Source organism: Vitis riparia, chromosome 17, assembly GCF_004353265.1.
Source record: "Vitis riparia cultivar Riparia Gloire de Montpellier isolate 1030 chromosome 17, EGFV_Vit.rip_1.0, whole genome shotgun sequence".
Classification (NCBI taxonomy): Eukaryota; Viridiplantae; Streptophyta; class Magnoliopsida; order Vitales; family Vitaceae; genus Vitis; species Vitis riparia.
Genome location: NC_048447.1, coordinates 18,044,585 through 18,062,013, shown reverse-complemented (window position 1 = coordinate 18,062,013; position 17,429 = coordinate 18,044,585). Strand labels below are relative to the sequence as shown.

At 34.4% G+C, this 17,429-nt stretch overlaps 2 protein-coding genes across 4 annotated transcripts; one reads left to right on the top strand and one right to left on the bottom strand.

The window, feature by feature from the left end:
- The first annotated feature begins 259 nt into the window (after positions 1–259).
- LOC117904316 (alpha-1,3-arabinosyltransferase XAT3-like) lies at positions 260–2,139 on the top strand. 2 transcript variants are annotated; one of them, XM_034816862.1, is made up of 3 exons: positions 260–634; positions 756–827; positions 933–2,139. In XM_034816862.1, exons 1-3 carry the CDS (start codon positions 457–459, stop codon positions 2,102–2,104), a joined length of 1,422 nt encoding a protein of 473 aa, XP_034672753.1. In that variant the 5' UTR covers positions 260–456; the 3' UTR covers positions 2,105–2,139. The 2 variants fall into 2 exon arrangements, with proteins under 2 accessions (XP_034672753.1, XP_034672752.1); XM_034816861.1 differs by having other exon boundaries at positions 927–2,139.
- A 1,169-nt stretch (positions 2,140–3,308) lies between these two features.
- On the bottom strand, positions 3,309–16,666 carry LOC117934377 (CDP-diacylglycerol--serine O-phosphatidyltransferase 1-like). 2 transcript variants are annotated; one of them, XM_034856027.1, is made up of 14 exons: positions 16,413–16,666; positions 14,512–14,678; positions 14,327–14,392; positions 14,167–14,226; positions 12,048–12,138; positions 11,123–11,227; positions 10,142–10,196; positions 9,947–10,026; positions 9,694–9,810; positions 9,099–9,183; positions 5,373–5,464; positions 3,948–4,201; positions 3,779–3,867; positions 3,309–3,641 (listed from the first exon to the last, which is right to left on the bottom strand). In XM_034856027.1, exons 1-14 carry the CDS (start codon positions 16,419–16,421, stop codon positions 3,514–3,516), a joined length of 1,398 nt encoding a protein of 465 aa, XP_034711918.1. In that variant the 5' UTR covers positions 16,422–16,666; the 3' UTR covers positions 3,309–3,513. The 2 variants fall into 2 exon arrangements, with proteins under 2 accessions (XP_034711918.1, XP_034711919.1); XM_034856028.1 differs by lacking the exon at positions 11,123–11,227 and having other exon boundaries at positions 16,413–16,664.
- Between the last annotated feature and the right edge of the window lie 763 nt (positions 16,667–17,429).

Genomic DNA, 17,429 nt, shown 5'->3' with positions numbered 1-17,429 from the left:
GAGTCAAGTTACTCCAAATTAGATTTTGAGTGGAAATTGTGAAGTAATTGAGCAGTCTATTTATAACTGTTTCAAAAACAATTAATAGTTTGAAATTTATCTAACTTTAGTTGGGTTGATAGCTTTCAGAGATGAAATCCATGGCCGGCAGTTCAATCTCAGTACATGCAAGAAATGTATATGATAATAGAAGATGCTCGTCTCCAGTCAACCACCAAGTCCCTTTCACAACTTTTTCATCGCTTTGGGAAATCAACCTAAATACAACAAAATCGTGGGAAGCAATCACTCAAGAAAATGAACCTCAACCTTCTACCATTGTCATATAAAATGGACCCTCCAAATCTTCCTCCCTTCAATTCCAAGCCTAGCCACATTGAAACATCCAAGCCTAGCTAGCTATTTTCATCAGCAATGTTCTAGAAGCTATAGCCTCACAATGAATGAATCCTCTTCATGATCACCCTATCTTGTTTGATCATGGAGGCAAAGATGATGTACGAGACCATTTTCGCCAGAAGCTTTAGTCGGCATGAGCAGAAAAAATTGGGATATGGCGCGTTTGCTGTTTGCTTCTTCATCACCTTCACCATTTTCACTGTGTTGAAGCCTTACTTGGGCCCTCTACCAGTGTGTAAGTCCTTGTCATATTAAGTTTTGTCCACACTTTGTGAAATTTCTATATGTTGTAATGCATGCATTTGGTAACATACATGCAATATACGTTCTATATCGATATTTGTTCGGTTTTGCAGTGAATTTACAGTTGTCAACGGGGGGTTTCAAGATGCTAATGGTGGAGGATACGACCAGTACTCAGCAAATAGGTAAGACTAGCTAGAATTTGATGAACATGGCCTGCAATTTGATTGTTCTATTTCTGTGTTACATATGATGAAGGTGGGTTTCTTGCTGATGTTTTGAAGTTGCAGAGATTGGAAGAAAGGAAATGGAGGCTTTAGTATGCAATATTATGGACCGCAGGTCAGACTTTTGTGAGATGAGTGGGGATGTTAGGGTTCAAGGGAACTCGTCCACCATTTTTATTGCTTCATCAGCTCCAGTGGACATGTTGCCTGAGAATAGTTCATGGAGCATAAGACCTTATGCTCGGAAAGGAGATGCAAGAGCAATGAAGCACGTTAGGAATTTCACAGTGAAAATGACAACGGGTCGTCAACATCTCCCACATTGCACTCAAAACCACACTGTTCCCGCCGTCCTTTTCTCCCTCGGAGGATATTCTGGAAACCATTTTCATGCCTTCAGTGACGTCCTGATCCCACTGTATTTGACTTCCAGACAGTTCAATGGAGAAGTACAGTTTCTTGTGACTTCAAAATCGTTAAGGTGGATTGAAAAATTCAGAATACTACTTCAAGAGTTGTCCCGATATCCCATCATTGACATTGATAGAGAAGAAGGTATCCATTGCTTCTCCAGCGCCATCATCGGCCTTAAGTGTCACAAAGAGCTGGACATCGACCCTTCAAAGTCTCCATACTCCATGAAAGACTTCAGAGAGTTCTTGAGAAGCTCATACTCACTGAAGAGAGCTACAGCAATCAAAGTAAGAGACGGTGATGACACCAAAAAACCACGGCTTCTGATCATTGCAAGAAAGAAGACACGTTCATTTACTAATGACGGCAAAATCGCTGAAATGGCCAGAAGCTTGGGGTATGAAGTAATTGTTGCAGAGGCAAATGGGACAGAAATATCAAGATTCGCAGAACTGGTGAATTCTTGCGATGTGCTGATGGGAGTTCATGGAGCTGGGCTTACAAACATCGTCTTCCTCCCTGAAAATGCAGTCCTGATCCAAGTAGTTCCCTTGGGTGGGCTGGAATGGGTGGCTAGATATGACTTTGGATTGCCGGCAGTGGACATGAAGATAAGGTATATAGAGTATCAGATAAAGGAAGAAGAGAGCAGCCTGATAGAGAAATACCCACATGAGCATGCAGTTCTAAGAGATCCCCATTCAATTACAAAGCTGGGATGGCTAGAGCTTAAGGCAGTATACCTGGACAAACAGAATGTAAAGCTTGATTTGAATAGGTTTAGGAACACCTTGTTGCAAGCCCTTCAGCTTCTGCATTAGCGTATCTGTTTATTTGATCGTTTCCTTCCTGTTTATCTTTTGCATTTTTTTAATCAATAATTAATAGTTGATTAGTTTTCATTTTTGCATATATATATATATATATATAGAACATTAATCGAGGAGAAGCATTTTTGATGTTGTATTGATATATCATAAAATATAGGATTAATTGATTAAAAGGATGAAATAATCACAAAATCGTAAATCTACCTCCTCTCATGTTTGAATTTGAAAATTTAATCAATTTTTGAAATATACGTTCTTCAATATTTTGATTATTTACATATAAGATAAAAAAAAATATAAGAAAAAAAATAACGATATTTTTATGAAAATTTGATTATTTATAAAATACGGATTACTCCATCTCTTTTATCAAATAACCCTAAAATGTATACTGGGTAATCAATTTCCTAAGGTTTCCATTTTTGTATTTCTTTATAAAATATTAACCTCAACTACTTTCAACAAAAATGAAAAAATAAATAAAAACAAAATGATTATTGATTCATTAACACTTATTAGAATTAATTTCATAATTCAGTCAAATCTAGTTAGCAATAAATGAATAAATAGAGTATAAAATTCAATTCTTGAAGTACCAAACCATAACAATTAACAATTCAACATTCATTCTTTTTAAAAAGTAAAAAGGAAAAAAAAAAAAAAAAAGGTTGTAGACTTAAGTGACTTAATTTAATCAATGCATATTAAGTGGGATCCAAACCATCTTCTATAATTCTTAATTTATTTTATTAAGAGTCTCTGCAAACCAAATAATGGATAATGGAGGAAGGAGGCCTTTGTGCATAGAAAGACTTGTGATGATGGCCTCATACAAGTTGTCGGTGCCCATAAAGAAATCATTATTATGCTTTCTCTTCTGATCTTGGAATTTATGACACTTCGTCTAGGGAGGGGAAATTGTTGATTTATAGACTAGAAGAAAGTGTAACTCTCACACAATTGGTAAGAGACATATGCTAGAAGAAAGTTTCAGTTAGTACTAATCCTCCTTTCCATAGGACTGGAGATCTCGGTCTAGACAAGGGTCGAGACGAAAATGTAGGTTAGCTTGGCAATTAGTATCCTCATACCTCTGTCAATACATATATAGATGAAAGGCATACAGAAGAAAAGAAGGAATCAAGAGAATGTGAGAATGCTTATGTTGGCTTTCAGCAAGCCAAGTTAAGAAAGATTTGCAAACTGGGTAAATGATAAATGCAGCTAATTCAAAAGCCTGTGTGTCAAACAATATAAAGAAAGAACAGTTTTATACACAGGAAAGTCCATTGAAATGAAAGCATAGGCATTTATAAATTATGAATATGAAAAATATGAGCAGGATTGATTGATTTAGAAGTACTCAAAAATTAATTTTACCAAACACTGAATAGGCAAGATCAGAGCTTCTTTTGCTCCAAGGCTTTATGCAGTTGCCATGACCATACAATCAGAAAAACCACCAGAGCAACCCCAACAGATATCCAGAATGTCACCAACCACCTAGGCATTGGATTTGGATACAGACCTGGTGAGGAACAATAATATCATGTTAGAGTTTATAGTCATCAGCAGAAGTTCAAAATCACCATCAACAGAGAAATGGGCAGCTAGAAGTTAATCACATTGTCTACGCAAAACCGAACATGAAAATGGAGAACATACCGTTACCAAATTTGATACATATGAGGAGTTCCACTATGCATGCAGCAATGGAGAGCCAACAAAACGCTCCCAACTTTTTTGCTGGAGTTCTAAAAACAGAGGTAATAAAAATAAGAATAGGTGAAATTCTACATGCATATGAGAGAAAGAGGGTGTAGAGAAGCAGTACCGGTCTTGTAGAAATGAGTTATATTCACGAATTGTTGGTATAGCAATTAGCCACCACAAAATTAACCTATACACAATCAAGGGGTTTTGAGCAGGAATCCAGAGGCAGAACTTGAGAAAGAATGTGTTGAGCTCCACTGTCAAGAACACAATGCAAAGAAAAAGAACTTGAACAAATCGCCATGGACCAAGTAAAGGATGCCACTCATCTTTATCCCATTGTGCTGGTGTGAATTGTCCCAATGTTCGCTTTACCTGAAAACAGTGACAAATAGAGACACAGAAGCCATCATTAGTTTTCGGTCAAAAGAAATCATATATTGGAGAAAGTCATGGTAAAGTCAAAAACAGAATGGAAGTCAATGTCACTTGGGTTATAAAAAAGGCGATGCAAGAGGCAGAATACTATCTGGACAACGTCTTATCCATGGCAAAGTCAGAAAGGGAAAATGGAAGCAAATGCTGTTGGCCCAGTAGAAATGGATGCAAGAGGCAGAAATTATTATGGTAAGGAAGATATCAAGCCTAAATATTGACATGTTATATTTTAGAAAATAACATCAGTTCCATTAGTCAGACAAGGAAAGTTCTACATTAAAAGGCCAAACAAATTAAATGATACCGAATAGGGATAAAATAATTAAACTAGCAACAATCAAATAGAGGGGGAAAAATAGGACAGGCTGGAACTTGAGACCTCTAACTGACCAGACTCCTGTATCATGTTAGGCTACCAACTTTCCTAAAATTTTAAGTGGCTAGGATATCAGTCTAACAATTACCAAGAAAAGAACATGTCCATAGGGTCTTAAGCAAAAGTACGTCAAAAAACTAGATGACAACAAAAATGTCACTGCCTTTATTAGATTTGTTTAAAAAAATTTCCAAGATCACCAAGCCAGGTGCTACATACAAGCAACTAACAAACAATCTTGACAAATTCCCAATACATAGCAAAGCAGTGAGATGCAATTCAAAACTGAGAAGACTGATAAGAGATGCTAGATCAGTTGAACAAAGCAACAGTGTCTCAACTTCCATGCTAAAGAAAAACCAGTCAGTCTTCCACTTAAAAATTAAATTTCAGGTGTTAAGGATGGAAAGACAATGCTGAGTACCTTAAATTTTAGTAGGATGAGTACCTTGAATTTAAACTTGTACTTAAAAAAAGAAAAAAAAAAAGTGATTTGGTAACCTGCTCAACCAAATGACACTAGCAGAGGTGCCAAAGAACTGTCCGGTTCAGCACAAAACATGATGCCCATCTAATAAATCCAATTGCAGACCAGGCAGCTCCAGATGGAACATGATGTCTTGTATAACAAATATATGTAAACTTTTTGATAGGTAACAAATATATGTAAACTTATAGACATTTAACAGAGAAGGCTGAAATATAATTGCCGAACACTTAAAAGGAACATACTTTACTAATGATGTTTGGTTGTCGACTAATACCAACCCACTCATATGTTCTCCCATCAAAGTATCGAACAGTACGCATGCCTGCCCATATGCCTGCCAACAAAATATGAAACATGTCTTCAGAAGCTGGAAAAAAGAGAAATTATTTTCATAAACTTAGAGAGGAGACGCTTCAGGGAACTAAACAAATAAAATTCTAAACATCAATTAAAATCAATTTTCCGATCAGAATTTTATAGAAAGCAGGATTCTGGTACAAACAACCTAGATATTTTATCAATTTTATTCTTTTAGGTTTTTTGACCATTTAATCTTGAGGCTCACTTCTAGGCAAGGCTGAGGAGAAACAACAATTCAACAACGCCAAGTTGGAGGGTTAAGTCACCTGAGAAGCACAACCACATGTGAGGCACTATTTATTCTTTTAGGTCTTTTGACCATTTAATCTTGAGGCTCACTTCTAGGCAAAGATGAGGAGAAACAACAATTCAACAATGCCAAGTTAGAGGGTTATAAATCACCTGAGAAGCACAACCAAATGTGAGGCACTACATGGCAGATTCCTCTTGCCTTAACATATGGTCCTAAACTAATAGCGGTGGCAACGCTTATAAATTTTGGGATCCTTTCTTTCTTTTTCTTTTTTTTCTCATTTTTTTCTTTTTCTTTTGCCTTGTTTTGCTTGGTAAAAACAAAGCCCTCATCCGTTATTATACAACATAAATGGATGCTTTCAAAGCTCCTTAGGCATCTACTGAATATTAAAGACTGCATTAACAGACCTTCAAAGGAATTTGGAGCAACTAACTGAAAGTTGAGATTTTGCATCATTTTTTTTTTGCAACTATTTCTTCCAATCTTATCTATGATGAATTGAGATCAATTTAAGTTCCCTTTGATCTTTGGAGCCACATAATTCCAAGATATTACACCAATATATTGTTTGTCACAATTAGATGGGATTATAAAAACGAAAGAGACCCAATGAGCGAAAGGTGGCCAATAATGCTGTCATCATGGTCTCTTTGTATATCTGCACAAACCAAATTGTTTGTTAATTTTAGATTGGGGTACACTCTTCCACTCTACAAGTCAAATTTCCACCTGTTTAAATGAGGATAATGGTACAAGAGCAGCATCATATGGATTTCATGTTGGATCACACACGGTTCTAATTTCACCCTTTCAAGCCCGGCTCTGATGCTCCTGTGCTGCACTCTTAATGGCTGAGTTTGCATGGCCCATTCAGAATCACCATGTGCCTTGACACAAATCTTCTGCCAACTAACAATCTACCAGAACTTTTTGGTCTCACAACAGCACAACTCTGAATTTTTTGGCCAATACTTCTAATAATACTGCGGTTAAGCTCAAGGACAGAGAGAGAAAGTGCTCTCTCGAATCTGCTCTCTTGAATCTGCTAAGTACAAAACAGTGAATAATTCCAGCTCATATTCAGACCATTTCCAACATGGTGGAAGACATCAGAGAATATTATAGGTTACAATTCAACCAAGATTTTGTATTGAATGACGCTACTGAGAAGTAAATAAAATCACAGGCCCACACTGAATCTTGAACTGGTCAAGAAACCAATGTTTATAAACTAGCAAAAATTATGGATGCTTAGCAAGTAGGGGCATGCAATCAACCTTATTATGTTAGATTTTACTTGCCAATCTGTAACAAGGGTAGGATTTAGAAGAACATATTTTATAATTTATTGGCAGGACACTACCTTAAATTTTTAAAGAGAAGTTCCTTATAACTTTTGATGCAAAGTCCATCCATGGAGGGAAAAAAATTGCATGGAAGGGTAAGGCAAAAATTTGTTTATCGAAGATAAATTTTTGTGTAAACAAACCTTAACAACAAAGAACTTCATGCACAAACAAAATAACCAAAATGTCTTGACCAAAGAGCACAACAACATAGTACTTAACAAAGGGCAAAAATATTCCCAACATAGACACAGTTTGGATGGCACTGATAGTTCCCTTTACATTGTGATTAAACAAGCACAAAGTGAGAAACTAAGATCAGGTCTCTAATTAAAACAACTATATATTGAAAAATCAGAATAATACCAAATACAGGTACAGAGCACAGGATTAGGGGTCTCGTTAAGAAAATGATATATGGAAAAATCGTGAATAAAGGTCCAAAGAACTCATAGCATGCTTTTCTAATTCAGATCACATAATTGAATCTAAATCTGAATCAAGGGATTGTAGCACATGGATGGATAAATTAGAAGGAATAAAACAATAGGAGAAACTCGAACTTGAGAACTCTAGTCAACCATAACTCTGATGCCAGACTAAGCTATGAACTGTCCTAAAAACCTAAGTTATTGGGAGATGGCCGAGAATGTATACAAGGCTTCACAAAACTTACTATCATCAGCACAAACTATAAGCAGACAAAGCAATGTACAACCACTACAAATGCTCTATATGCTCAAGGAGAAAAAAGTCTCAAACAAAAGAAACCAAGTGTTTTCTCCATGCTTAGATAACCAATCTGCAACTTAATTAGCCGAGTGAGGAATCCAAGAGAAAGAGCATCCCATTTCACCAGTAGTAACTAGAATTTTGCAGAGCCAACCATCAAACTTCCAAGAGTCTCCCTCACAATAAGACACCATAGATAACAATGGGATAATCTCCTTCTACATTTAGGTTGGAGAGACAAATAGCTTGCAACAAGCCCTTTTATAAAGCTAATATATCTGCTCAATAGTTGAACCCAGTCCAGCAGGTTTAGAGTAAGCTCCTACTACTGTACCCAGATGATTTCTGATCACACCTCCTATACCCAATTGCCCCAGGTTACCAAGAAAACATCCATCAAAGTTTAACTTTACCAAACCTACAGCAAGAGGTAACCACCCACACATGGACTTACTATTTAACCTCTTGGAGTAGCAAACATTATTCCAATCTAGCAATAGAGCGTACAAAGAAATACCTACAGAGGGATCAAATACAGAGGCCCGTAAAGACCAGAAGAAGTAAACCAAATCCCAAATAACCTCCACAAGTCTCCATTTGTCTCTCAAAGATCCTTTTTTTTTTTAACCATAAAAACCATATCAACCACTCACCAAAGAACTCTCCCTTTAGGTTAACTACCAAACCCCAGGTACAAAATTACAAATATCTACTATGCCTCTGGGAGGTACCCAATCAATCTTGGCAAGTCAAACAATCTTTGCCATAGTCTCAGCAAGTCAAACAATCTTTGCCATAGTCTCAATGCTAAAGGGCAATGAAGAAAGAGATAATCAACTGATTTTCTATTCTCCAAGCACATAGCACACTGGTTTAAACTAAGAGCTTTGTTAGATCTCCTCATTTGAAGCATATCATTGGTATCAACCTTCTTATTATCCACAAAGCATGCAAAAGGCTTAATCTTAGCTGAAGTTTTTGACTTCCAGATAAATTTGGTTGAAGCAAAAGGACTGAAAATAGACAAAGCTGAAAGAGCTCTAAAAAAAGAGCTCACTAAGAAAAACCCTAAAGGTGTCGATGACCAAACCCTCACACATCTGGAAAGGAAGGTGAAAAGTACACATGCTGAATAGGCAATCAGAAATCTTATGGAAGAAGGATCAGGCATGCAGTTAACAACAGCACAAGTTAATTTTAAAGGAGAAACTTGATTTTCAAATTTTATAAACATATCAAATCACAAATAGAGAACAAAGTAGCAAGACTCTCACCAAACCAATTGCATACTAGAATGTCCAAAACAATACTATCCCACCAGCACTCATTGAAGTTTGGCAACATGTGGCGGAAAGTGAGCTGCAAATACGAAAATGAATTACACAGCAGCAAAATAACATGCGAAGACTGCATAAAGGTGGATCAACACCTCATGCATTGCCCATTTGCCTTCCAAAATTATGATTTAATCAATAGCTAGAACTGAAATCTCTGAGCTTGTAAAAGAGGGAAAATACAGAATCTAAGATTAAGACTTAATAGACCTTTATAGGGGAAATTGAAAATTGCCAGCTTTTAATTACTGTTTTTTTTTTAATATAAGTAACTTTTGTTGAATTAGCCTGATTTGTTTACATGTATTCACATTCTTGCCTTCCTAAATAGTTAGTTCACCTCTGATTTCCCACTATTATCTATTTATCTATTTTTATATAAGTTTCTCCTCCTATTTTACTCTTTCTGCATGCTTTAAGCTACATTCTAATTCATTTTTTTGGAAAAGGAAAAAAATAAAATAAAATAAAAGCAAAAGAATGAACAGAAGGAGAAACCGTGCTATTTTGTGAAGTGAACAACATCAGAACATACCTCCATTAGCTCAAACCCAAATGACAAAACCCATAAAAGAGGTTGATTGCGGATCATTATGGCTTTTCCCCACCAACCAAAGATATGAGCAAGCACAAATTCATCAAACAAGGTTTCCTAAAAAAAAGAAAAAAACAAAAAATTAAAAACCAAGTTAGACGCCTGTGGTATTTAAAACTGAGTTTAGATATGCCGTAAACAGAGTAAATGTGTAGAAATTAAAGTGAGTGAACTGTGAATAAAGACATCATACATAAACATTCTTAAACCTGCTCGAGGGATTCTCTGGCACATAAATGCGGCAATCTGATCCATATGATCTTTCAGGAAGTTCTGCATGATGTACAACATACATAACATAAAAATCTTAGTCATGAATCTCAAGTATATGAACTGCATCAGCAGCTAATTGGAGAAATCAATAGTTTTGCAGACTGAAATGCAATACCAACACCAAGATTAGGATGCAGAAATCTCATGAACTGTCGAGCATCATCTCGCTTCTGGAAAAGGGAAAACGGTTTACAGATCACTGAAAGTGTCATATATAAAATTATTGCAGGTAAATTGCTCTCAGAATTTAGGAACAATAGGCAACTAAATATAAGATAGAGATTTTTATTCCACTACAATATTGATAATATTAATTACATAACTGCATGACATAGTTTTACTGATAAAGCTCCACTATTACTAAATCCCATCTAAGTAGACAGCTTCAGATGAATTTGGAATGTGTAGAATAGGCAGTAAAAGTTTGTTCATCTTCAGTTGCATTTGCCAATTGCCTCTCAATTACGTTGCCAATAGATAACCTCTCTTGCATGCCCTTAAGATTCCAAGCATTGTCTTGTAGACATGCTATCGCTTTAGTTTGTCTAGATTGACCAACCAAAATAATCCAGACTTTCATGGGACATTATACCCTTTTTGTGATATCATGAACCTAGATTCTAATTTTTGTTTATAATACAAAATGTAATTATTTAGGCTTTCTTTTAAAATTCATTTAGAAAAGAACAAATTTTGAAATTAAAGTATTTATAGTTGGGAATAATTTACAACTTTAGAAAATGTTCTAAGGTACAAAATCATAGAAGTGTGACCATTATATGCTCATTATTTTTCTCAATAACCTAGGAGAATTCGACTCTCCTACTTCACCTACCCAAGTCAACACCAACAACATGGGTATGGATTCTTGTCAGATGTTCCTATTTCACTTTAGCTGTGACTATTCGATTTTGCTTGATTTGTTCTTTTGCTTTCAACCCTCCTATCGAATGGTTATATTGAAGAAAAAGAGAATTTAATGAAAAAAGATTTTTTTTAAGAACATTTAAGGATAAGAAAGAAAAAACAGGGATAAAATAAAAATAGGAGTTTTTATCAACGACAAAGAAAACCCAAGGTGTGATTGCCTGAGAACCTTGATGCGATTGCCAAGGGTTTCATTTCTTCTTTTCCAATCATCTTTTATTCTTTTCACCTCATGATATAAAGAAAATCCTTCAATGCTGGAACTTTTAAGATCCTGCATCACCAACCTATGCAACATTCTCAATAATATATTTTGGAGGCTGCAGAAAGGGGTAAACAGCTATGGCAGAAGGAGACATTGAAGGAGAAGAAAAAGAAAATTTTCATTTTTCTTTACAGCATTTGGAGATCTTGAGTTACAGCACTACTGAACTTTTTCCTACTCAAGTTAGACATGGTTCTTTTCATGTAAAAGACATAATTGAAAAGATCATCCAAATTGAAAAGACCAGAAACATGCCATCAGAGTTCTGATCAGAAAAAAGGAAAAAAAAAAAAAGAAAAAGAAAAATGCCATCAGAGTGAATAAAAGACAACCCTATTACCTAAAGAAAAAAGAGATAATTAGTATGAGACTTTTAAAGTGTGCAATGATATATCATGTCATTTTGAGAGGGAAGAAATAGTATACAGGCCTTCTGATTTAAAAAAAAAATAAAAAAAAAATACTGGTATACAGGCCACTAAGTTGTATGCCTGCCCTTGATGAATCCCAGAACAACATTAACTGCCAACAAGCAAAGCAGCCTTACTCTCATCAGTTCCAAAGCAGCTAATGTAGCAAAACACCTCCAACACTGTTGACCCAAGAATTGAAATGCCCATATAAAACTATGATGATCCCAATGGGACTGAGTTTAGATTTTCGTCCAATCAAAAAGTGGTCTACCTCCAATTTCAGTGATACCAAATATAAGCCTTGTTTACAAAAAGAATATGCCATATAGCAACAAAGTATGCAAGAAAGTGAACAGGGTTTTTCATTAATTAACTCAATTAGTACAGGGAAAAGTTCGACTGTAAGAAAAACCAACCTGGAAAAGTAAAAACGTAAGAGAAATAAGGTAAACAACTGCCAGTCCATGAACCAAGCGCCAAATTGCAGGATGCGGCCTTATAAGAACCCTGAATGAGAGGACAAGAAAAGCCTAGAATTTAAATATTTAAAACAATAAGTTTTAAGGTGAAAAAGGAAAAAAGAGTAAATGCTAATGCTGCCCCCCTCCCCACAAAACACACACACACACACACACACACACACACACACACACACACACCCCAGAAAACATACCAGCAGACAACAGCCAAGGAAACTGGAAGTTATACCGTAACCCGAGAACATAAGCAACCAACATTACATAACCAGCCACTGAAGGTAATCCACACTAAGTTACAGCTATTGCAAGGATTTTTATTCTAAAAATATTATTGGCAAATTGCCTCACAAACTTCAGTCAGTCAAAGTTGCTTCATGGATAACTCATTCACAGTGACAAAACTTCAAAGATTTAAGCATGTTTGCACACCATTTAAGATTACTAGGCACAACTTCCAAGTAAACAAAGGTATAATGAGCAACCCAAAGACCTTAGGACTCTTGATGATCTAGCTTAATTCTTGGTCATCTTAATCAAACTTTGGCTAGTTTCAGTAGATTGAGTTTATTGAAGGATTGGAGACAAAATTAATCTTGGAAGCTTTTTGTCAGCTGATCTAAGTAGAGAATGATGTGTGCCTCGAATCACAGCAAACTCACGGAACGTTGCTAATTGCAGAATTACTCGACAAGACTAAGCCAAATGCATGAATGGAATGAACAAATCACTCTAGTCTAAGATCAACGACGACAACTTGCAAAGAAATTTTCTGTTTCTTTTTAACAAATTTCTTTTCTTTTCTTTTCTTCTCATTAAAATTTATAAAATATTAAAAGAAGCATTGACTTAAAAATTTTCCCGTATAAATACAACTTATTCCATAAAATCAACTAATCTACATCCTAAAGTCAGGAAATTGATTAGATGATGTACCAAATAGAGTACAACTTATCATGTATACACACACACACACTTGTCTAGTCTAACCATGTCACCTTAGTTCCCACTTGGCAACAACATGGCTGCCACTTTGGCATTTTTTTTTTCTGATAGGTAAACACAATTGTATTAAAAGCGCCTAAAATGCACCTAAAGTATACACGATATATACAGGGCATAGCTGCCACTTTGGCACTACATCACATATGATACCAAACTCCTTTTCCCTTTATTTTACTCAGAGCAATGTCTTCAACCACCATAGCATGACCTATCCAAGCAGTCTATGAGCCAAGAAAGCCATTGCCTACCTACTTTGACCCACCTAAAAAAACGCTAGCCCCTCTGTGTAAATCTGTCCTCAACGCATCTTGAGCCAACAGGCAACAAGCACACCAACATCAAACATCAAAGAATCGACCTAAACAAGCTCCTTCTAGTAAAAAGGAAAATCATTCTGCAACTTGAAATAGAAGATCTTTTCAATTATGTTTCTTTCCTAAATATGGATGCAATAGTGCATCATTCCACCAAAATTTTTAAGATCTGTTTGGAAATTGTTTTTGAAAATAGTTTTTTGTTCTTAGAATAGAAAATCATTTTCTCAATTAGAAAACATATTTGGCAAACTTTTTCCTAAAATAGTTTTTTCGAAAATTTGTTCTGAAAATAAGTAATTTTTTATAACATATTTAAAGTAATTTTTAAGTGTTTTTTCTAGAGAATTCTAAGAACAATTGAAAATATGAAAAATACTTTGAAAATTGCATTATATGTAAATACACAACAACTTCATGGGAAAAAAGCCACGAAAACAGTTTTTTATATTTGAGTTACAAAATAGAATTTTGTCCATGAAAATAATTGAGAATTGTTTTTAAAAACTGCTCTCAAAATCTGTTTTTAAAAACTATATTGGAAGCTAAGTATTCTAAAGCCAAAAGATGGGTCAAAGAATAAGGGAAGTTACCAAAATAACATAGGCACATGTTCATTTCTGATCACAAGAAATAATTATTTACTCTAAACAGTTGAAGTAACCATGAAAAGCCTTTCTGATCTACAAATATCTTAGGATGCAAGTTGTTTCAAAATAAACTTTAATTTTTTAACTTACGTTGCAGGCGCTTGAAGTAAGCTATAAGCAAGAAAAACTGCAATCATCGCAAATATCCCCCTATCAAAAGCAATATAAAACATATGTATTAAAATAATTGCTTCAAAAAATACCAATCACATAACTCAAAGTCAAAGAAATCACACTAAAAAATGCACACCTTTTCACAGAGGTCACAAGATCACCAGATGAAGTGGTATCTGGATCAAGGGCTCCACTTGCCCAACTGATAAGCACCAATAAACATATAATATCCCATCACTCCATCAAGTTATTAATCACATAAAAAACAAGCTAAAACACTGATAAGCACCAGAATAATACTGATAAGCACATAGGACTTACATTAGAAAACAAGTGCCTATAAATAAAAGTTTAATGGTGTGAGGTCTGTAAGCCCATGCAGTCCAAGGATCAAGTTCATCAATAACTTCTGACAAGTTCAAACTGCTACTTTCTTGAGTAATAAGATAACTTCTCCTCATTTTCCTATGCCCATTAGGTTCCATGTCCTAGCAACCAGAAAAAGCAAGTTTCTTAGTAAAAATCATAAATGACAATCAGTATCATTCAAGAAAATGATGAATAAAAAAAGTAAAAACATTGGTATTCCTGAGGGTGAGGTTACTCTTGATTGCCCAACAGCATAATCACCAGAAGCAGTTAGAAAATAAACCAAATTGCAAAGTTAATAGGTTGAGTTAAACAATACAGGAAACTATTAAAAATGGCATGCATTAAATGGTATAGAATAAGAAACAAAGGTTTATTTCCAGCCATAAATCAGCATACTTGTTTCCATTTTTCAACTGAGAAGGATTAGGTTGTTTCAGCATCACAAAGAAATCTAAATAAGAGAAGATTAGACCACGAAATCTGAGATTAACGGCATCACCAACAGCCGTTTCAACAAAAATATTTATTTTAATTTTTTCAAAAGGAAGAACTAAGCTGCTTAAACTTTCTACAGAAAAATGAAAATACATATAAAACAAATTACATAATGAAGCATGTACCCAAAATGAAAAGAAAGAAAGAAAGAAAAATAAACTGTGACCTGTACAAACGAACTCAGCAGCTATTTCACACACAACAGCATGTCAGTATATCAATCAGGAAACAATATCTTTCATCATTCATTCACCAAGAACCAGATGTCATTACTATTGTCTACATTCTTCAGTTGTGCATGTGAAAGAAAAATTAGTTAAATTGAAAAGTAGGACAACTAGGATGCTCCCATATCTAATATTGAACATTTCCATACAATGGACACTAAAATGATAAATAATGATAATGATGATGATCATAAAGTAGCCAAACTAAAAGCCATGCTAAAGGTCATATTAAAGCCATACTAAAAGCCACACTAAAAGTCATACTAAAAGCCATGTTAAAAGGGTTGTATCTGTGTCAGTAAAAGCAAACTAACTATTAAGAAAGTTGCTGAAAATCCACCATTAATGTGAATGCATTTCCAAGTCATTATAACACTATACAGTCATGATATAATTGTAGTCACTACAAATCTACACGAATACTTCTATCAACATAACACTTCTCAAAATCAAACAAAAGGTGTATACTTCTATCAATGGTCAGGAACTCATAATCAATACCAAGAATCTAAAAACAAAGAATAGGATTAAACAGAAAAGGGCAATGAAAAGAAAGCCTAGTTTTATTGATTGGGACATCATAATCTCAACACTATCACTCAGGACTGCTTGCTTTTAACCCAAAAATATAAATATGAGTACATAAACTTTTTGCCATTACGTACTGTAAAAAGGTTATGAATCTGAAATTTATTTATCTATATTACTTGGTGTGCATTTTGCTTTCTTTATAGAAATAAAGCAACACAAATCACATATTTATAACTCAAAATAGTTACTGCTTTTCTCTTCTTTTTCTTCTTTTCCTTCTTTTCTTTTCTTTTCTTTTCTTTCTGCATTTTTCTCAGCAACCAAACACAGGCCAAGTAAATCTCTCCCAAATCATCCAAAACCCATCAAAACCCGTTCCCAACTTCATCAAAACCCACATATTTTCCACACTTTTCTCATCAGTAATGGAATGTTCAACACCCATCACCACGAATCAAACCACATTGCGCTTTATTAACAACAAATCATGCAACCCATAAAAAACAAACCCCAAAAGCAAATAAATAAATAAATAAAAATAAAAATCAGAGAAACCCAGCAATCTAACAACACAAACAAAAAATGAAAAATACATACAGTTGGCATGAAGAGAGGAGTGAAAATGGAGAAGTGGGGGTACAAGTAGAACTTTGAAGGAAGAGTTTTGAGTATTTATTGAAGTAGGGAGGAAGGAGTGGAATAGTGGGCTTTGAAAAGGGGGAGTAGGAGGATAGAGGATCTTGGGCGTCCAGGGTGGATTCAGGGGAGGTATAAATGAAGTGAGAGGGACTAGTGAAGAGCCAGTAATAATGGTGAGAGTGAAAGTTTGAGAGAGAGAAGAGAGAGAGAAGTGAGAGATGAGACTAAAGTTGTGGACAGGCTAGAGAGAGAAAAAGCCTTCTGAGTACTGCTGGTCAAAGTGAGGTCTTCACACTACTGTATAATAATTTAAAGATGTTTACACACTTGACACTCACTTTTTAGAGTCAGAAATGAAAGGTTTGGGCTTGAGCGGCCATTCATTATTTTTAATATTTTTATTTTTTTTGAGGAAAACATAAAAACAAGTAAGAAAGCCACAAAGGTGGTGTTAGTTTTCTCATTGAACAAAAATATATATATATATATTAAATTTTTATTTAATTAAAAATAATTTATTCATATCAATTAATATAATTAAAATAAATTTATTATTAATATATTCAATTTAATTATATTTATTAATATCTACAAATTACTTTTAACAATAAAAAAATTAAATATTTTAATTTTTCCTCAATCAAAAAATAAACATCATCAAATGTATTATTGGTGGAGATAAGATGATGTTTTTTTTCATTTTTAATTTTAAAACTATTAAAGGAGTTTATTTTTAAATTATTTCGACTATTAAACCATTTTTTATATATATATTCAATACAAATGCTTTGAAAACGTAATTTCTTATTTTATATGTTATAAATATCATATAATAATTAAAATGCATTCCATGTTACAAAAAGACAGCTAATACTATCTTAGTTTATGTAGTAAATAAATTATATTTGAAAATTAATAATACATTTTCTATACTTGTTTTTAAAAATTACTTTATAGAAAAAATTAGCATAATTA